The 22,519-nt window shown below is 39.9% G+C and overlaps 2 protein-coding genes across 8 annotated transcripts in view; one reads left to right on the top strand and one right to left on the bottom strand.

The window, feature by feature from the left end:
• The window catches only part of SYTL5 (synaptotagmin like 5), a 258,849-nt gene that overhangs the window by 198,834 nt on the left and 37,496 nt on the right, over positions 1–22,519 (top strand). For 4 of the 6 annotated variants that reach the window (XM_081222097.1, XM_081222098.1, XM_081222096.1 and 1 more), the window contains one exon: positions 7,147–7,923. The exons of 1 other annotated variant lie outside the window; for it this stretch is intronic. The gene's annotated coding sequence lies outside the window, so the exon portion shown is untranslated. Of the gene's footprint in view, positions 1–7,146; positions 7,924–9,038; positions 10,192–22,519 lie in introns of those variants that run through there. One more of the 6 variants, XM_081222094.1, reaches the window with a different exon arrangement.
• Positions 18,701–22,519, bottom strand: part of SRPX (sushi repeat containing protein X-linked) — a 99,171-nt gene continuing 95,352 nt past the window's right edge. For both annotated transcript variants that reach the window (XM_081222099.1, XM_081222100.1), the window contains one exon: positions 18,701–19,227. In XM_081222099.1, coding sequence (XP_081078225.1) covers positions 19,044–19,227 — 184 coding nt within the window. In that variant the 3' untranslated portion in view covers positions 18,701–19,043. The remainder of the gene's footprint in view (positions 19,228–22,519) is intronic.

Genomic DNA, 22,519 nt, shown 5'->3' with positions numbered 1-22,519 from the left:
TTTAAGGAACTACTACTTGCTGAGTTCTGGCGAAATGTAAAAGAAAACCATCCATAGTTATCTAAATAAGGCATTAAACTATTTTGCTCTTTTCCAAATGTATAATTCTGTGAAATCAGATTTTCTTCATATACTTCAATCAAAACAACATTGATATTGCAACAGACTGAATGGAAAAGCATATATGAAAATCTAGATGTCTGCTTTTATGGCACACTTTGAAGAGACTTGCAATCATGCAAAATAATGCCACACATCTCGCTTTTTTAAAAAGTTTGAGAAGCATATGTAGTTTTTCTAAAAAATGTGCTCTCTACATTAACATGAGTTTATTTTTTTCCTAAATGAATTGAAATATAAATTATTTAAAACTTTTTGAGTCTTAATTGAGGTACCACTGACATATTAGTTTCAGGTGTAAAACATAATGATTCAATATTTGTATATATTGTGAAATGATCACCATATGTGTAGTTAACATCTGTCACCATACATATTTACAAAAAAATTTTTTTTCTCGCAATGAGGACTTTTAAGATCCACTCTCTTAGCAACTTTCAAATGTGAAATACAATATTATTAACAATCGTCACCTTGCTGTTATTACATTTCCATGACTTATTCATTTTACAGCTGGAAGTTTGTGCCTTTTGACCCCCTTTATCCATTTTACCAACTACCTCCATCTCTCTGGTGACCACCAATCTGTTCTTGAGCTTGGGGTTTGTTTGTTTTTTAGACTTCAAGTATAAGAGGTATCATATAATATTTGTCTTTCTCGGGCTTTCTTACTTCCCTTAGTATGATAATCTCTAGGTCCATCCATGTTGCTGCAGGTGACATTATTTTATTCTTTTTTTATGGTCGAATAATATTCCATTGTATTATATATACCACAGCTTTTTTATCCATTCATCCATCAGTGGACACTTAGATTGTTTCCATAGCTTGGCTATTGTAAATAATGCAGCAATGAATATGGGGGTGAATATATATTTTTTGAATTAGTGTTTTCATTTTCTTCAGATAAATAACTAGAACTGGAATTGCTGGATCATATGGTGGTTCTATTTTTAAGTTTTTGAGGAACCTTTATACTGTTTTTCATAGTGACTGCACCAATTTACATTCCCACCAATAGTGCACAGAGTTCCCTTTTCTCCACATCCTCACTAACACTTGTCATCTGTCTCATCTTTTTGATAATAGCCATTCTAACAGGTGTGAGGTGATATTTCTGTGGTTTTGATTTGCATTTCCCTGATGATTAGGAATGTTGAGCATCTTTTCATGTACCATTGGCCGTCTGTATGTCTTCCTTGGAAAAATGTCTATTCAGATCTTCTCTCTGTTTTTAATTGGATTGCTTGTTGTTTTGCTATTGAGTTGTATGATTTAATATATTTTGGATGTTAACCCTTTATCAGATATACAATTTGCAAATATATTCTCCCATTTGATAGGTTGCCTTTTCATTTTGTTGATGATATCCTTTGCTGTGCAGAAGCTTTTTAGTTTGACTCTTTTTGCTTTTGTTGATTTCACTTTTGAAGTCAGATCCAAAAAATCATTGCCAAGATGATGTCAAGAAGCTTACTGCCTATATTTTCTTCTAGAAGTTTCATGGTTTCAGGTCTCACATTCAAGTCTTTAATCCATTTTGAGTTGATTTTTGTGTACAGTGTAAGATAGTGATCTAGTTTCATACTTTTGCATGTGGCTGTTTGGTTTTCCCAACACAATTTATTGAAGAGACTGTCCTTTCCCCATTGTATATTCGTGGCTCCTTTATTGTACATTAATTGACCATACATGCATCGATTTATTTCTGGACTCCCTGTTCTGTTCCATTGGTCTGTGTGTCTGTTTTTAGGCCAATACCATACTGTTTCAATTACTATAGCTTTGTAATGTAGTTTGAAATCAGGGTGTGGAGTGTGATGCCTCCAGATTTGTTCCTTTTTCTCAAGATTGCTTTAGCTATTCAGGGTCTTTTGTAGTTCCATATGAATTTCAGAATTGTTTATTCTGTTTCTGTGAAAAATTACATTGAAATTTTGATAGAGATTGCATTGAATCTGTATATTTCATTGGGTAATATGGAAAATTTAACAATATTCTTACAGTCGATGGGCATGGAATATCTTTTTGTTTACTTGTTCCTTCAGTTTCTTTTATCAATATCTTATAGTTTTCAGTGTACAGGTCTTTCACCTCCTTGGATAAATTTATTCCTAGGATCTTTTTGTTTCCTTCTAGTGTATTCTTCATTTCAGTTATTGTGTTGTTCATCACTGATTGTTTGTTCTTTAGTTCTTCTAGGTCCTTGTTAAGTATTTCTTGTATCTTCTCAATCTGTGCCTCTATTCTCTTTCCAAAATCTTGGATCAACTTCACTATCATTACTCTGAATTCTTTTTCAGGTAGATTGCCTATTTCCTCTTCATTTATTTGGTCTTGGGGGATTTTACCTTGCCCCTTCATCTGCTTGCTGTACAGTAGAAACTAACACAACATTGTAAAGCAACTATACTCCAAAAAAAATTAATTTTAAACAAGTAAAAAAAAAATAAAGGTGCCGTGCTCAATAAATATGACACATGAATGAAAAAAAATTTATTCCTAGGTATTTTATTCTTTTTGGTACAATTGTGAATGGGATTGATTTCTTCTCAGTTTTAATTTCTAGCACAGTAAATACTGGTAGATGTAACCAACATAAATGAAAGTGCTTTGGAGTCCTCCAAAAGTTTGAGAGCTACTGGTTTAAGGAAATGTTTACACACATAGGCTAACCTCATTTTCGTTATTGCACAGTTAAATTAGTAATTCATCAGTTTGATCTTGTGGACGTTTGGTTTTAGGCTTTGTTGAGCAGATCTATTTCAGTTTACCTTAGACCAGAGGCTTAGTCTTTACTTCTGGGTTTTCAGTGGAAGCCCAGCTTGTTCAAAGAGCCCCTTTACCTTGCTTGATTCAATCTCCGGCACCGACCAGCTACTGAGATGTCTGTTCAACTGTTCTTTCAGCTGTTGTTTTGCCCCTGGACTCCTTGGAGCTTTGCTCTGCACATGCACACTTCAGGGGTCAGTTAAGGATTTGAGATGAATTTATAGGCATATTTGGAGCCTCCCTCCCTGTGGCTTTCTCCTCTCTCATGTCTCCTCCTCAATTTCTAGCCTCTCTAGCCACTCTACCTCTGTCTTGCGAATCCTTAGCTCAGTAAGACTGCATCCTTCTGCTTGAGCTCCATGTCCAATTCACCAAGCAAATGGAGGAGGCTTCTGAGGAAAAGCCCACTAAATGTGGATCTCATCCAGTGTGCTTCCATTCTTTGAGGGTCGTATCTTCTGTAGTCTTTGCCTGCTTTTGGTTGAATTCCAGTGAACTCAGGCGACTTCTTTTGTTGTTGTTTTTCCAGATTTATAATTATCAGTAGGAGAGTTCATATGGTATGAGCTACACTGCTGTTAAATGAAATGGAATTACTGTCTTTTCTCATATTTGAACCAAGATCAGCAAGGCCATGTCCTCATCTGTGGGGAGACAGCAGAGTCAATACCATGTCCTTGAAAAATATGTCCTCCTCCAGCTGTGCCGTGTTCTAGAAGCTCTATTTTCCCACAATCCACATACTGACTCTAATTTTATATTGTCTTATCTATGTGCTTCTGATGTTGGGCCAACATCATTTTCTCACAGACTACCCCTTCATCCTTGGTGGATGGTCATCTATTTAACATCCTTTGCTTGTACTTGCGTTTTGTTATTGATTCCCATCATTATATATGTGTTTTTAAAACATGCTTTCTGGTTTTTGACCATTTTACATCATTGTGGACTTATAGTTCCAGTTGACATTGATTGTTGTCATATTTTTGGTATTCAAACTGTAAGCAGTTGGCCTTTATTAGCTCTTTCTTCAGACTAACTTATTTATTCCTTCATTTTTTACTTTTTTGTTGAAGTATAATTTACCTACAATGAAATGTACCTATTTAAAGTGTACAGTTGGACGTGTTTTGAAAAATGTATACAGCCATGCAACCCACATCCCTATCAAGATAGAACATTTCCAACACCCCATAATGTTTCCCTTATGCTTCAGTCCAATCAGTTTCTCCCCTGGTAGATGAAACCACCGTTGTGCTGATTTCTGTCACTACAGACTACTTTTGTCTGTTTGCAAATTTCATATAAAGGGAATTATACAATATGTACTCATTTGGGTCAAGCTTCTTTCACTCAAGATCATTTTGAATTTCATCTATATGTTGCACATATCAGTCGTTTGTTCATTTTTATGGCTGAGCAGTATTCCATCTTGCCAGCTTATATATTCTCTTGGGCCGTTTCCAGTGGGGATTATGATGAATAAAGCTTCAAGCCTTTTTGAAGCTTTATTTTCTGTTCTCTTAAGTAAATACCAAGGAGTGGAATTGTTGGGTCTTAGGGAAGTATGTTTAACTTTATAAGAAATTACCGGTTTTTCCAAAGGTATTGTATTGTGGTTTTCATTTTTTATTTCCCTGATGACTAAAGATGTTGAACATCTTTTCATATGCTTTTCGGGTATTCATATGTCTTCTTTTTGAACTGTCTGATTAAATCTTTTGCTAATTTTTTTTAACTTTTATTATTCACTTGCAGGGGCTCCTTATCTTCACTTTAAAAAAATATTACCTCAGTTACCTCTGAAAGTATTCTGACCTTCTGAAAACAACAAGATGTCTCAGGCTCCCTTTTGAGTTTTCCTGCCCCACACATGGAACCAACTACAGTTGACCCTTGACCAACACAGATTTGAACTGTGTGGGTCCACTTATATGTGGATTTTTTTTCAATAGTAAATACTACAGAACTACATGATCTGAGGTTGGTTGAATCCATGGATGCAGAACCACAGATACAGAGGGCCCACTTTAAAGTTATATGCAGATTTTCAACTGTGGAGGGGGGCTCAGCACCCCTTACTCCCACACTGTTCAATAGTCAGCTGTACTCTCTAGGGAATCCTGTGACCTTCTTGTGGAACTCATGATGATAATCTGTGTAACCTCTCTCAGACCCTGAAACAAGAAGAGCCGGGCCCAGCCCTCACCATAGAGCCAGTTCTGACCAGGGTAGGGGGCTGGACCTAGATCTTCCTGCCTTGAAGTCTAGGACAGGATACTTAGAAATCACCATGAGAGTCAGTTCTGGCCCCAAAACATTGTACCCTGAAATGGGAACCTCAAAGCCTGTTAAGTTCATCCATGCTGATTTCTATAATCCTTCAGTTATAAGCATGAGACATCTTGCCAATTCTCTCACTAGTCTCCTGTTGTCCTGTCATTCTCATACTGCTCTGAGTATGCCCCAGCTGAACTCTCTCCCAGAGCTTTCTGTGATGCCTTCTGGACCACTGCCACACACACACACACACACACATTTCATAGTAAGCTAACCTTCCTAAATCTTTGGTATCTTTTCAGAACAATCCTAAGTAAATCCTGACTTTCTCCTGCATCACTTTTCAAAGAGGATATTGTTCTTTCTTTCCTTTTTTTTTTTTTACATCTTTATTGGAGTATAATTGCTTTACAATGGTGTGTTAGTTTCTGCTTTATAACAAAGTGAATCAGTTATACATATACATATGTTCCCATATCTCTTCCCTCTTGCATCTCCCTCCCTCCCACCCTCCCTATCCCACCCCTCTAGGTGGTCACAATGCACCAAGCTGATCACCCTGTGCTATGCGGCTGCTTCCCACTAGCTATCTATATTACATTTGGTGGTGTATATATGTCCATGCCACTCTCTCACTTTGTCACAGCTTACCCTTCCCCCTCCCCATGTCCTCAAGTCCATTCTCGAGTAGGTCTGTGTCTTTCTTCCTGTCTTACCCCTAGGTTCTTCATGACATTTTTTTTTCTTAGATTCCATATATATGTGTTAGCATACGGTATTTGTCTTTCTCTTTCTGACTTGCTTCACTCTGTATGACAGACTCTAGGTCCATCCACCTCACTACAAATAACTCAATTTCGTTTCTTTTTATGGCTGAGTAATATTCCATTGTATATATGTGCCACATCTTTATCCATTCATCCGATGATGGACACTTAGGTTGCTTCCATGTCCTGGCTATTGTAAATAGAGCTGCAATGAACATTTTGGTACATGACTCTTTTTGAATTATGGTTTTCTCAGGGTATATGCCCAGTAGTGGGATTGCTGGGTCGTATGGTAGTTCCATTTGTAGTTTTTTAAGGAACCTCCATACTGTTCTCCATAGTGGCTGTACCAATTCACATGCCCACCAGCAGTGCAAGAGTGTTCCCTTTTCTCCACACCCTCTCCAGCCTTTATTGTTTCTAGATTTTTTGATGATGGCCATTCTGACTGGTGTGAGATGATATCTCATTGTAGTTTTGATTTGCATTTCTCTAATGATTAGTGATGTTGAGCATCCTTTCATGTGTTTGTTGGCAATCTGGATATCTTCTTTGGAGAAATGTCTATTCAGGTCTTCTGCCCATTTTGGGATTGGGTTGTTTGTTTTTTGATATTGAGCTGCATGAGCTGCTTGTAGATTTTGGAGATTAATCCTTTGTCAGTTGCTTCATTTGCAAATATTTTCTCCCATTCTGAGGGTTGTCTTTTGGTCTTGTTTATGGTTTCCTTTGTTCCTTCTTTCATACTCCAATATTTCTTGGTTGAAGGGTACTGCCGATATCTTCCCAGTTCTCCACTGCCCTTTCCAATTGTTGTTCATTTTTAACCTAACCTAAGCAAAAGACTTTGTATGAGATTCCTGCCCCCTAGCATATGACTTTCCATCAACCTCCCCTTACAGCCACCAAACTACATTCTGTTCTCTCCTCCACACTTATATAAGCCTTTGGAACTTGAATCTCATTTATCTTCTCTGCCTTAACTCTTGCCAAGAGGTCTTATTATCCATGTGGACAACCCATCCAAGTCTCTGACATCCCAATTCCAAGGATGTTTTCCTCCATTCTTTGGCTGTCACTACCTATTTTCTAAATGCCTCCTATCTTTATATTCATTACACTAAGTGTTCCACCACCTGGGGATCACTAGCCCTTCCCTGTATTCTTTCAATATGTTAGTCCCATTACTGTCCTTATTTCTTTTTAGACTGATCCTGGACCTCGTTGGGTCATCACATTTTCTCAGTCCTACAATCAACTCCCTCAACTTGTCCTGCCACCTTTAGCACAACCTTCCACCCCTAGATCAGTTCTCCAACATGCCTTCTCTCTTCCTCCACCTGGATGATTAGCATTGCTGAAGAAAAATGGTTATTTGTGCTGATTGGTTTCATGATGGCGTGTGTGATATTTCTCCAAAAGATACTTGAATATCTCCATTAACTATAGAATTTCAAGGAAGAAAAGTCCAACAAATCTAGTGTTTGAAGACTACAGGTTTTTTTGTTGTTGTTGGTGGTGGTGGTGGTGGTGGTGGGTTTTTTTGTTTTTGTTTTTTTTTGCCACACTGCACAGCATGCAGGATATTAGTTCCCTGATGAGGGATCAAACCTGCACCCCTGCATTGGAAGTGTGGAGTCTTAACCACTGGAAGTCCCTGGAAACTACACTTTTTATTTTGCTGTATCACTCAAGATCTAATTTCAGAAAATAGAATCTACTACAGCTAGAATTAAACAGAAAGGATTTCCTCCTTATCTAGAGATGAAAGACTGAAGAAATATACTTTATGCTGAACTCGGAGAACACCTCCCTAAACCAGTTGGGACTGCCAAGGGAGCTGCCAAGAAGCTATAAGATCAGGAATTTGCCTACCAAATTGGGAAACTACCATTAGATTTGCTTGTTCTAGAACTATTCCATTATTGCTACCATCAAGAAGCCATGGTCCCAAGGGGAGGGGGAAGAGTAAGCTGTGACAAAGTGAAAGAGGGGCATGGACATATATACACTACCAAACGTAAGGTAGATAGCTAGTGGGAAGCAGCCGCATAGCACAGGGAGATCAGCTGGGTGCTTTGTGACCACCTAGAGGGGTGGGATAGGGAGGGTGGGAGGAAGACACAAGAGGTAGGAAATATGGGGATACATGTGTACGTATAGCTGATTCACTTTGTTATACAACAGAAACTGACACACCATTGTAAAGCAATTATACTCCCATAGAGATGTTAAAAAAAAAAACAGCAGCTATGGTCCCAATTAAGAAGCTGCTGTCAATTATTGGCAAAAAAACCCCATATTGCCTCAGCCACAATCTCCAATAATGTGCATGCTCTGCATTTATCTTCTCTTTCCACACACTGATTTAATTTCAAAGCCAAGTCACACTTGAGTACATCTGACTGATGGAATCTTTTTTTTGTTGTTTCTTTTTAAATTTTTTATTGAAGTATAGTTGATTTACAGTGTTGTGTTAATTTCTGCTATACAGCAAAGTGATTCAGTTATACATATATATAGACATTCTTTTTCATATTCTTTTCCATTATGGTTTATCACAGTATATTGAATATAGTTCTCTGTACTATACAGTAGGACCTTGTTGTTTATCCATCCTGTATATAATAGCTTTCATCTGCTAACGCCCAAACTCCCAATCCATCCCTCCCCCAACCTCCCCTTGACTGATGGAATCTTAATCACTTCTCAGACTGTAGCTGCAAAGGAATCTGGGGAATATAATAGTTTGTATGTCTTTCATCATCTACATGCTAAAAAGGGTTGAATACATATTAAGCAAACCTATATACATTATCGACCATACTGCCCCTGTCCTAAAGATCATTGAATGATTCTCTAATATAAAAGATTTTAGATGCTGTAGAAGGTAGTCTTCAAACTGCCAACCCGCCCCCCCCCCACAGTGATGCTCACCTCTTGGTATCCATACCCTTGTATACTCCCCTCCCTCACTGAATAGGGCTGACCTATGTGATGAGTAGGATTCTATGGAAGTAACCACCTTCTTTTGAGGCTAGGTCATAAAAGATACTGTCATTTCTACTTTGATCTCTCTTGGATCACTTCCATTGGAAGAAGCCAACCACCTTGTTATGAGAACACTCATGCAACTCTGTGAAGAGGCCCACTTGGGGAATAACAGAGATCTCCTCCAACAACCACTGCCAACTTGCCAGTCATGTGAGTGAGCTGCCATGGAAGTGGATCCTCCAGCCCCAATCAAACCTTCAGATGACTGTAGCCCTGGACAACATCTGACTGTAACCCCATGAGAGACTGCAAGCCAGGATTGTTTAGCTAAGCTGCTCCCAAATCCATGACCCAGAGACATTGTGAGAGATAATAAATGTTTATTGTTATGTTGTTACTACGCTTTGGGGTAATTTTTAATGCCTAAGTAGATGTATAATATAGTTATCAGCATGTTGGACATTAATCTTTTCTTCAGTGTGCTTTGGATGATCTCATTGCCTTTTTTTTATTCCCCACCCCATTCATCTAAGTTCAAGCCCAAGAGCTGAGGGCTTGAAGAGGTGAAATCTGCAGTTCTCTGGGAATGGCCTGGACTCTTCCACCTTCTGGCTTAGCCTTCACTAAGCCTTCTGATAATGGTCAAGCAGTTCCTCCTAGACCAACCTCCCACAGACAACTGTATGTGGACAAAATATAAAAGAAAACAACTACCTGAAGGTACTGAAGAGCGACCAAAAAACAGGCAGATACCAGAGGGTGGTCATCACTTGGAAGAGGGCACATATGCTAGGTGAATCATCAGGGTTTGCTGGGTTTTGTGTAAGGGCAGGTTGCTATATGCACCATGCTGGGGTTGGGGAGGAGGCTTAAATGAAGATAGTCTTAGTGGTTTGAAGAACCAGAGGAAAGGGTAGGAGCAACCATAGCAACTGAAAAGTCAGAATGGAAATCCCAGAAAGGAGATAACCAGAAGTGGGCAGCAGAGAACGGGAGCTCCAGATTCTGTATATAAACTACCTAAATTTCTCACTGGTCACTGTACCTCATGTGCAGGCCGGGAGTAAGGGGCAGGTTCCAAGTAGCCCAGTGAAGTTTAAAAGAATTGAACTGAGATTCCAGCTGCTGTCTACCAAAACAGAGTTTGAGTTCTGCCAATATAATTGCCTGCTGCATCATTACGCACACACATACACACACGCACGCATGCACATGTAAAAGTGCTGCTGTGCCAAACAGTATGACCAAGCAGAACTGAGGATTGGGGCTTCCCTGGTGGCGCAGTGGTTGGGAGTCCGCCTGCCGATGCAGGGGACACGAGTTCGTGTCCTGGTCCGGGAGGATCCCACGTGCCGCGGAGCGGCTGGGCCCGTGAGCCATGGCTGCTGAGCCTGCGCGTCCGGAGCCTGTGCTCCGCAACGGGAGAGGCCACAACAGTGAGAGGCCCACGTACAGCAAAAAAAAAAAAAAAAAAAAAAAAGAACTGAGGATTGTTTGTTTTCATGGGGTCCAAAAGGCACATAGAAAAGTCCTGTAAGATTTGCAGTGAAAAACCAGTCCTCTAGAGAGAGCCTATTAATCTTTGAAATGGCCCCAAATTTTGGTGTAGGGTATGTATGTATGTATGCATGCATGTATATATATGTATTTTTTATTGAATAAATTTGACATGTAACATTTTGTGGATTTAAGATGTATAATGTGCAACTATGATATATTTATATATTGCAACATGATTGCAATTTTAGCAGTATTTATGACTTTACATAATTTTAGTATATATTTTTGTCTATATTCATTATACTGTGAATTAGATGTCTGTGGCTTATTTACTACTCATTGCAAGTTTGTACCCTTAAACAACATCAGTCTTATCCCCTACCCTCTGGTAACCACCATTTCACTCTGTTTTTTACAGGTTTGACTTTTTAAGTTTCCACATGTAAGTAATATCATGCAGTACTTGTCTTTCTCTGTCTTATCTTCCTTGGCATAATGTGCTCAAGGTCTATCCATGTTGTCACAAATACCAGGATATCCTCCTTTCTCACGGCTAAATAATATTCCATTATGTATATATGCCATATCTTTATTTCCATTCATCTGTTGATGGGCATTTGGGTTATTTTCATATCTTGGCTATGGTTAATAATGCTGCAGTAAACACAGGAGTGCCTATATCTCTTCAAAATCCTGTTTTCATTTCCTTTGGGTATATACCTAGAAGGGGAATTACTGGATTGTATGATAGATCTATTTTTAATTTTTTGAGGAACCTCCATATTGTTTAATATAGGGTTGGACCGATTTACATTCGGACCAGCAGTGTACAAGGGTTGCTTTTTCTCCACCTCCTCACCAGCACCTGTTGTCTCTCTCTTCTTGAGGATCGGCATTCTAACAGGTGTGAGATATCTGTTTGTGCTTTTGATCTGCATTTCCCTGCTGAATAGTGACATTGGGCATCTTTTTGTGTGCCTGTTGGCCATCTTGATGTCCTCTTTGGAAAACTGTCTATTCCAATTTTCTGCCCTTTTTTTTTTTTTTTTTTTTTCTTTTTTGCGGTACGCGGGCTTCTCACTGTTGTGGCCTCTCCCGTTGCGGCGCACAGGCTCCGGACGCGCAGGCTCAGCGGCCATGGCTCACGGGCGCAGCCGCTCCGCGGCATGTGGGATCCTCCCAAACTGGGGCACGAACCCGTGTCCCCTGCATCGGCAGGCGGACTCTCAACCACTTGCGCCACCAGGGAAGCCCTTCTGCCCATTTTTTAATTGGATTGTTTGTTTGCTATTGAGTAAGTCCTTTATATATTTTGGATGTTAACCCCATATCAACTGTATGATTTGCAATTATTTTCTCCCATTCAGTAGGTTGCCTTTTCAATATGCTGATGATTTCGTTTGCTGTGAAAAAGTTTTTGAGTTTGATGATTTTTGCTTTTGTTGTTTGTCCTTTTGGCACCATGTTGAAAAAAATCATTGCCAAGTCCAATATCAAGAAGCTTCTTCCCTACATCTTCTTCTAGGAGTTTCATGTTATCAGGGCTTATATTTAACTCTTTGATCCTTTTCAAGTTAATTTCTGCAAGTGGTGTAAGACAGGGCTCCAATTTCATTTTTCTGCTTGTGTTTCTCCAATTTTCCCAGCACCATTTTTTTTAAGAGACTATACTTTCCCCATTGGGTCTTCTTGGCTCCCTTATTGAATATTAGTTGACCGTATATGCTGGAATTTATTTCTGGGCTCTCTATTCTGTTCCATTGGTCTATGTGTCCATTTTTGTGCCAATGCCATACTGTTTTTACTAATATGGCTTTGTAGTATAGTTTGAAATCAGGACGTCTGATACTTTCAGCTTTGTTCTTTTTTCCAGGATTGCTTTGGCTACTTGGGGTCTTCGTGGTTCCACACCAATTTTAGGGTTGTTTATTCTATTTCTGTGAAGAATGTCTTTGGTATTTTGATGAGGATTGTACTGAATCTGTAGATGGCTCAGGGTAGTGTGGAGATTTTAACAATATTAATTCCTCCAATCCATGAACCCAGGATGTCTTTCCATTTGTTGATGTCTTCATCAGTTTCTTTCAGCAAAGTCTTATAGTTTTCATTATACAGAACTTTCCCTTCCTTGGTTAAATTTATTCCTAAGTATTTTATTGCTTTTGATGCTATTGTGAATGGGATAGTTTTATTTCTTTGTTAGATGCTGCTTCATTAGTGTAAAGGAATGTGATTGATTTCTGTATGTTGATTTTGTATCCTGCAACTGTACTGAAATCGTTGATTAGTTCCAACAGTTTAAAGTGACTCCTCGGGATTTTCTCTATATAAGATTAGATCAACAGCAAATAGTGACACTTACCTCTTCCTTTCTGATTTGGATGAATTTTATTTCTTTCTCTTGCTTAATTGCTCTAGCTAGGACTTCCACTACTATGTTGAATAGAAGTGTTCAGAGTTGACATCTTTGTCTTATTCCCGATCTTAGAGGAAAAGCTTTCAGTTTTTCTCTATTGAGTATAATTTTTTTTTGGCTATGAATATTTTTTTTAATTGAAACATCTCCAGAGCCATTCCTGCTCCACAGTCCACTATGAGCAAGCCAGGGAAACTACATTATCAGGACAGGATTTCTTTTTTCTTTACTAGCTTTCTTTTGGAGTGGCCTTTTTCCTTTCTTCTTCTTCTTCTTCAGCAAAAAACATCTTTTTTATGTTTTTACTGAACCACTTCAGATTCACTCTTCCACACAGTGAGTTTGTTATACGTGGCCTTTATTATGTTGAGGTATGTTCCTTCTATACCCAGTCTGTTAAAGGTTTTTTATCATGAAAGGATGTTATATTTTGTCACATGCTTCTGCTGCATCTATTGAAGTGATCATGTGATTTTTATCTTTCATTTTATTTATTCTTTTTATTATTTATTAATTTATTTATTTATGGCTGTGTTGGGTCTCCACTGCTGCGTGCGGGCTTTCTCTAGTTGCGGTGAGTGGGGGCTACTCTTCATTGTGGTGCACGGGCTTCTCATTGCAATGGCTTCTCTTGCTGTGGAACATGGGCTTCAGTAGTTGTGGCACATGGGCTCTAGAGCACAGGCTCAGTAGTTGTGGCGCACAGGCTTAGTTGCTCTGTGCCACTTCCTTGGTGGTGCACAGGCTTAGTTGCTTCCTGGACCAGGGCTCGAACCCATGTCCCCTGCATTGGCAGGTGGATTCTTAACCACTGCACCACCAGGGAAGTCCCCTATCTTTCATTTTATTGATGTGATATATTACATTTTTTGATTTGCATATGTTGAACCATCCTTGAATCCTAGGGATAAATCCCACTTAAACATGGTATATCATCTTTTTAATGTGTTCTGGAATTCAGTTTGACATTTTGTTGAGAATTTTTACATCTCTGTTCATCAGGGATGTTGGTCTGTAGTTTTCTTGTGGTATCCTTACCTAGTTTTGATATCAAGGTAATGCTGCCTTTGTAGAGTAACTTTGTTAATGTTCATTTCTTCTCAGTATTTAAGAGTTTGAGGAGGAAAGGTGTTAATTCTTCTTTAAATGTTTGGTTGATTTCACTGGTAAGCTATCGTGTCCTGGAGTCTTCTGTTTGGGGAGTTTTTTGATTACTGAGTCAATCTCTTGTTATTGGTCTGTGCAGTTTTCCTGTTTCTTCCTGATCAAGTGTTGGTAGGTTGTGTATTTCTAAAAATGTATTTCTTCTAGTTTATGTAATTTATTGGCATTTAATTGTCCACAGTAATCTCTTATGATTGTATGTATTTCTGTGGTATCCTTTGCAATAATATCTCCTCTTTCATTTCTTATTTGAGTCTACTCTTTTTTCATAGTTAAGTCTAGCTAAAGTTTTGTTAATTTTATCTTTTTATAGAACAGCTATTAGCTTTGTTGATCCTTTCTATTGTTTTTCTGGTCTCTATATCATTTATTTCCACTCTGATATTTATTATTTCCTCCCTTCTGCTAACTTTGGGTTTAATTTGTTCTTCTTCTAGTTCCTTGAGGTGTAAAGTTAGGTTGAGATCTTTCTAATTTCTTAATATAGTCAGCTCTCTGTATCCATGGGTTCTGTATCTGGGAATTTAACCAACCATAAATCAAAAATATTTGAAAAATTCCAGAAAGTTCTAAAGAGCAAAACTTGAATTTTCTACATGCCAGCAACTATTTATATAGCATTTACATTGCATTTACAACTATTTACATACCATTTACATCGTATTAGGTATCATAGGTAATCTAGATATGACAGAGCATATGGGAGGATATGCAGAGGTTATATGCAAATAGTATGACAGTTTATGTAACGGACTTGAGCATCCATGGATTTTGGTATCTAAGTGGGGTCCTGGAACCAATCCCCTGCAGATACCAAGGGATTGAGTGCATTATGCATTTGTTGCTATAAAACTTCCTCTAAGAAATGCTCTTGCTGCATCTCACAGGATTTGGTATGTTGTATTTCCATTTTCATGTTTCAAGATAATTTTATTCCTCTTTTGATTTCTTTGACCCATTGTTTGTTTACAAGGGTGTTGTTTAGTTTCCACATATCTGTAGAGCTCTTCACTTTCCTCTCGTTGATTTCTAGTTTCATACCATTGTGGTTAGGAAAGATATTTAGTATGACTTAAGTCTTCTTAAATTTGCTAAGATTTGTGTCCTGTCATGTCATATATGTATTCTGGAGAATGTTCCATGTGCACTTGAGAAGAATCAGTACTCTGCTCTTTTTGGATGGAATATTCTGCATATGTCTCTTCAGTCCATTTGTTCTATAAAGTATGGTTCATTTCCAATGTTTTCTTATTGATTTTCTGTCTGGAAGATCTATACTGATTGCAGGATATTGAAGCCCTCCACTACTACTTTACTCTTATTTATCCCTTAAGACATAATAGTATTTGCTTAATATATTTCAGAACTTAGGTATTGGGAGTATATATATTTACAATTGTTTTATCTTCTTGATGTATTGACCTCGTTATCATTATATAATGACCTTATTTGTCCCTTACTACCATTTTGTTTTGCTTGAAGTCTATTTTGTCTGATATAAGTATGGCTAAGCCTGCTTTCCTTTGGGTTCTACTTACTTGGAGTATCATCTTCCATCTCTTCACTTTGAGCCTATGTGTTTTGAGAGCTAAAAAGAGTCTCCTGTAGGCAGCATATAGTTAGGCCTTATTTTTTATTTATGTATTTTTGCGGTACGCGGGCCTCTCACTGCTGTGGCCTCTCCCATTGTGGTGCACAGGCTCTGGACACGCAGGCCCAGCATCCATGGCTCACTGGCCCATCTGCTCCGCAGCATGTGGGATCTTCCCGGACCGGGGCACGAACCCGTGTCCCCTGCATCGGCAGGCGGACTCTCAACCACTGTGCCACCAGGGAAGCCCTTATTTACTTTTTAAAATTTATCCAGCCTCTCTGTGCCTTTTGATTGGTGAGTTCAATCCATTTATATTTAAGGTGATTATTGATATATAAGGATTTACTACTGCCAATTTTATCTTTTGACTTCTGGTTATTTTGTCTCTCCATTGTTTCTCCTGATAGCCTAATGGGGGGTTTCCTCTGGCTGCCTTTAAATTTCTTACCATTGACTTTTGACAGTTTTATTATATAATGTCTTGGAGAAGGTGTTTTTGCATTGAGATGATAAGGTGTTCTGTTAGGTTTGTGGACTTGTAAATCCAGTTCCTTCCCCAGATGTGGGTAGTTCTCAGCTATTATTACTTTAAAGAAGATCTCTGCCCCTTTCTCCCTCTCTTCTCCTTCTGGTATACCCATTAATCTTAATTCTCTCTCCTCTTATACCTGAATCATTTCTAAATTCCTATCCTCAAGCTCACTTATTCTCCCTTCCATCTGATCTGCTCTGTTTCCAATGCTATCTAATGCATTCTTTTTCTCATTTATTGAGTTCTTCAGCTCCAGAATTTTTGTTTGAACTTCTTTAAAAAAATAACCAATCTCTGTGGTGAAATACTACTTCTGTTCATTAATTTTATTCCTGAGTTCACTGAATTGCCTTTCTGAGTTTTCTTGCAGCTCATTGAATTTGTTCATAACAGCTATTTTGAGTTCTTTATCAGTTCGATTGCAATACTCTGTATCTTTGGGTTCAGTTCTTGGAGAATTGTCATTTTCTTTTTGTGATACCGTGTTACTATGATTTTTTTCATAGTTTTTGATAAAATGTGCCTCTACTGCTGTGTTTGAACTAGGGAGCACCTGTCTTATTTAGGTAAGGTTTTGTTTACTTCAATTAAGGAGGTTGGTAGTTAAGAGCCTTCCTTTTGTTTTCCAGAAGGTGGCACTATAGCAAACGTTTTGGTTTCTCTTATGGGCGCTGACTCCCTGCTAAGGTTGGGAATGTACCTATGGGGAAAAAAATGGGGGGGTTTAAAAGGTGTCAGCAGAGGGTGAGGGGATGTGTGCTTAAAATTTGGGGCTTTGGGTGTGCCCATGGCCTGGTAGGGGGTTCTTCGAGTGGGGGGTGGATCCCAGAGGTCCATGGGCAGACCTCTTGCTGGCATCTCAGGGCAGACAGCAGGTGATATATTCCGTGAGTTCCCTTTCCCTCACCACAGTCATTGATCTCTCTCTTCAGATATGCAGGGTGTTGCTGAAGAGCAACGGGACCCTCCAGCTGCAGCCCACAGGGGCTGACAGCCTTTCACTCACCCCCTTTTACTTTTCACCTTGTTTGCTAGAGAGGTCACTGCTGATGCTGCCACTACTGCTTCTGCAATTGCCTTAGCTCTGTAGCGTCTTCTGAGGTCCTATCCACCCACTTTCGTATGCACAGATAGATGGAGTTCTCCAGTGTCCTGGTGTGCTGTGCAGAGGCGCTTTTGTTTGTTTATGGATGTCCAATTACATGTTAGAGGGGAGGAAAAAAAGGAAAGACTCATGTTACCATGATGCTGGCGTGACTCTGGATATGTATTTTTTTAAATACCACGGTACACTTATTCTTCAAATGGTCTGTATCTCATTAGGCAAAGTGTCTGTAATATTCTAAGCTCATCAGGAAGACTTGTTTAAAGAAATCAGGGCCATTCCTTAAACATAAGCTCATCCTCAAGGCTTGAAGCTTTCAGGTTATGGGCCAAAGGGCACAAGCTGGCTTTTCACAGGCAGGAGTGCTTTAATGTGGGCTGATATGTTTACTTAATTGTGTGACAAATGATCTTTTGAAACTTTCATGGCTTCCAAACTAGTCATTGGTTAACATTCCTCTCCCAACCATGTCAGTGACCTTTTATCTGATAGATCTGAGGGAGACAGAGGTCGAAGCACCTACTAGTGTGCTTTGTGGGGGGAAAAAAATATTTGTAAATGAAATATAACCCTATTCACAGGATAGCATTTACTGCCTAATGTTCAGAAGTGTCAAATCTGCTTCTAGTTTTAAACCTTCGTGTTGGAATTAGGACTTTCCATCATTGACTTTGTTATTTGTTCAGGAATAGATTGAAATTTCCCCTCAGTGTTTGGCTGGGAAAGCTGAAAGAGTCCAACTCCTGGTTATAAAACTGTGATTTTTCAGGCCCAACCTTAGGCAGTTACAAAGGCTTCGCCTGGAAGGTCTCATAAGGAAAAGCTGCTCTCCCAACACAGACTGGTATACAGTCAATGAATCACAGTCACTAGCTGGAACTGTAGCCAAGGACTGTTCATGTCCTTTCACATATTTGCATTCCTAGCCCACGTGATTTTTATTCTTAGGTCTCTGAGGCCTTGGGCAGAGCTCTTCATGCACCTGTGCTGGGACCTTATAGGAGGAAGAGGGGAATCTGAAGACACTTTTCCCCACTGATTCAGTATCCAGTACTTTAACACTCCTAGACCCTCACCCTTCCATTACCTCAGGGCGCATCAAAACTGCCACAGCTGGGTCTCCCTCAACAGTGTAACAACCCCATGTCTTTGGTGATCCACGTGACCTTCAACTGGTCCATTGGAGAAAACAGAAGATGGAGAAATATACAATGGAACTTCCAGTTTTAGCTTCTTGGTGACACCATCACAGTAAGTGATTAAATTCGTACCTCTTTCATTTTCGGCTTGCTGCTTTAGTTGGCTCCTCTGACCCTTCCAAGTTCAGCTCTCCCAGCTCAACTGAGCTCCTCCTGACAAGACTCATTTTTCCATTCCTAAAACAAACACCAAGAATCACAGCCCTAAAACCCGTGACCACAGTGAGCAAGTGCTTGAAAAAGAAAGTGAGTTTTAGTAAATTTGCTCCCAAATATTTTATTAATAAGTTTTATATAAAAAACAAGATAGTGTCATACTGTATAAAAGGCATTGAAAGCATATGTATGGTGGTAGGTTCTATTTTCTCTACCAAATTAACCAGCCATGATGGAGTTAAGAGTCAGTATCATTCATATTTTTTTGGAATACTTCAAAGTACAAAAAGCAGTGTTAATATTTTAAGTGCAAAGAAAGCTTATAATAAAATAGACTTTAAAAATTACAAATAAAAATCTGTACATCAAGGATATTTTTCAGGCCTTCCTGTGCGCATAGCACGGACATAGAGAAGGGGAACTGCCGAGAGAGGACCCGTCACATCAGGTGTTACAGGTCTGGCCCATTTCAGCTTGCAGGACCATCTCCTCTTTTCTCAAGGGGAAAGTGTCGATCAGGTTGAAGAGGGCCACAGGCGTCACCAGGGAGACATAGCGCTCCTTGTCCATGCCATGCTTGTCCACTAGCACCATACTGAAGGAATACAGTGGGATTCTCAGCAACAGCCTAGGGCAAAGAAAAGAGAAGACTAGGTCAAAACTGACTCCCCGAGGGCTCTGGTGGACCAACTAGAGTCCTATAATGACACTGTGTGCAGAGAAAGGCTTAATACCACAAAGGACTGATTACCTTTTAGACCCCTGCTACTCAAAGTGTGGTACGTTGACCAGGAGCATCACATGGGAACTTGTTAGCAGTGGAGAACCCCACACTCCCCTGCAAACCTACTGGATTAGAATCTATATGATGAGTAAGATCCACCGAAGGCTGGTATGCACGTGACAGGTTGAGTAGCATGGCTTTAGATTCTAGTGGCCAGGAACACTTTAGACTTGCAGTGGTGCTAGGTACCAATAGGTGCTCCAAGGCATGTACAACAATGCTAACAGAATTTTTTTGTATTAAACTGGAGTCAACCCCCACTTGCAGACTAGGTTTGCACAACCACATACCCACCAGAGTCACTGGTTATCAACATTTGGCTCTGGACACAAGTTTTGGTGTTCAAAATGGCAGGGGGTGTGCTACTGACCTCTAGTGGTTGTAGGATGTTAGGCAGCAGCCCTGGCCTCCAATGCACAGACCAGCCCTCTCCCCACCAAAGAATGATCAGGCCCCAAATGTCAATAGTGCCAAGGTTAAGAAACCCTGGCCTAGGTGAAGCTGATTGAAATGACGTTCCAAACATTGTAGTTCTGGCCCATCCAGCTCACAACTGCATCGAGGGAATCGAACTGGCTCTTCACCCTGGGTTTAAGGACTTGGTTAATTATAATTTTTTTATACCTCAATTTCAAAAAGCACTTGAAGGGGTTTCAATGGCCTGTTTTTTTTTCTATTCTACCCCATTAGAATTTAAACTGTAAAAAAAGAATGTATTTCAGTACCATGTTTAGATGAAAAAAGCCAGAGAAAGCAAACATAAGCTGAGCCCAAGGGAAAAACCAAAAAAGAGCACACTCAGCTAAACTGAACAACAAAATCTGGGAGAAGACACTTTCTTTTGCCTTTTATGAGGGAGTTTCAAGGAAGATGGGAATACTTTCTATCTTATCCCAGTGGGAAACTAAATTGCTAATCCACTTCTAGTGAGTAGAGACAAAATCATTACAGTATCTGCACTGGTTTCTTGTGGTAAGAAGAGGGGACCTCAAGAAGTGCATTAATGAGTTTTTGAACATGTAAATGTAAAGCATGAAAGTGAGGTGAGAATGGAGAACTAATCTTCTCTGCCTCTTTAAGAAGAGGAATATTTAGAGTTTGGAGGCAGGGGGAGGAGGGGGAAGTCCTAGGGCAGGGGGTGACCCAGGAAAACAGAAATAGGGAAGTCTGGAGGGAAAAAAAGGCTACGCAACATTATGGTGGCTGGAACCTGTGGGAAAGGACCTGGAGCATGGGGTGGTCGAGTACTTAAGTCAGGATAGAAACCACCCCCCCCCATGGTGCCACCATCTACCACACGCATTCCTCCTGTGAGCCTTGTGCCTAACAAAATATTATTAGGGAAAACTGCCATGAGAGGAGATGAGTGGTCAGAGCAGCAGGCTACCAACAGGTACAGAAATGCATCCACCATGGCTAAGAGACCACAGAAATTCGGGGGATGGATAGACACCCTACAGGCCGAGAGGCAGTACCAGCAACAGTTCAGAGTTACACAAATGTCAGACTGAAATGAACTCCTGGAGAATCTTCTAGAGAACTAGACAAAAAAAATACAACCCCCCTCCTCCCATGGACACACCAAATCTACTACATATGGAACAATATTCTCTGCCAGAAAGCGAAAAACTAGGATCGTGACTCTTGTATATCAGGCAAGTGAGAAGGAAATCACACCAAAGTGGGTAGAAGAGGCTGAGAAACAATCTTGTCCAAAAACCTAGCAATACATCCAGCCCCAGTCACTGCCCCCACCCATGTAGAGGGAACTGGAAACCTGGAGTTTCTCCCTGAGGAGCAAAGGGTTCCAATCCCACATCAGGCACTCCAGCTTTTAAGACCCACACCTGAGAGACAAACCCCAAAATATCTCACTTGAAAACCAATGGGGCTCACCTCCACGAGATCTGCTGGGCTGTCGCAAACAAAGAAACAGCCCAAGACACAGTGCAGAAGCATCCGTTTGAAAAGTACCCACACTTTATGTGAATAGGCTCATTTAATAACCTTAAAGCATCAGAGTGAGGGGCAGGGGTGTGCCAGTGGAAGCAGTTTTCAAACTCTCCCTCCACCTTGCTAAAGCCAGCAGAAACCATCTCTTCTTTTCCAGCAGGTTGCCATCTTTATACGTTCCATCTAGCAGAGACATCTTCTTGCATTCCTCCTGCCTTGCTAAATCCCGCAGCACCTTACATCTCTCTCTCTCACCTGGCTCCAGTGGCCAACAGGCCTTATGCTTGCAGACCCTCAGGACTGCATCTACTTGCTAAGCTGCTGCGTGAGGGTCTCCCTTCCAATCAGCCTGAATCTAGGTGCTGGCTGATCCTCTCCATTGGAGCACTAACAGGTCTTGGCTCACCCTGAAACTCTGGGAGCTATTAAAAATAAACTATACAGACAATCACAAAGGTCTGAGAGACAAGAGTTAGGGCAGGGTTGAATAATAAGTTTCATCTCCTACCTGAGGCCACTCCTTCAAGACCAGAAGCAGCTGTTGCATATTCTAATGCATAGAAACCAACAGAGAGCCAAGTAAAATGAAGAAACAGACGAATATGTTCTATATATAAAATAGATTAACATGTAAGATAACCAACAAGGACCTACTGTACAGCACAGGGAACTCTACTCAATATTCTGATAATCTCCATGAGAGAAGAATCTAAAAAAGAATATATATATATATATACACACACACACACACATATATATATAAAACTGAATCACTTTGCAGTACACCTGAAACTAACATAACATTGTAAATCAACTATACTCCAATAAAATTAAAATGTAAAAAGATAAGGCAATTGTCAAAAAAACCTTAAGCTAAATAAAAAGTCAGCCGCCCCCCCCCCCCCCCCCGCAAAATTAAGGTCAAGATGGTGACAGCACACCACTAAACCAAACACGAGACCGTTTTCAGTGTGGGACCTGTGTGCTTGCACAGATCACACACCCATGAAACCGGCCCTGGGTCTACAAGTCCACCAAATCTTTCCAAACAATGAAACCATGCTAAGCCAACCGCAAGTTCCAGGATATGACAGTCAAGGAATAGCCAATTACAATTCCTAATGCAATGAGATGTCTATTACCAATTCACTCTCAGCAAAATAAATGCATATCAAGTAAAATA

The sequence above is a fragment of the Mesoplodon bidens genome, assembly GCF_964165515.1.
Source record: "Mesoplodon bidens genome assembly, chromosome: X".
Taxonomy (NCBI): Eukaryota; Metazoa; Chordata; class Mammalia; order Artiodactyla; family Ziphiidae; genus Mesoplodon; species Mesoplodon bidens.
Note: the sequence above shows the minus strand (reverse complement) of the source record. Positions and strands in the feature narration are given on the sequence as shown.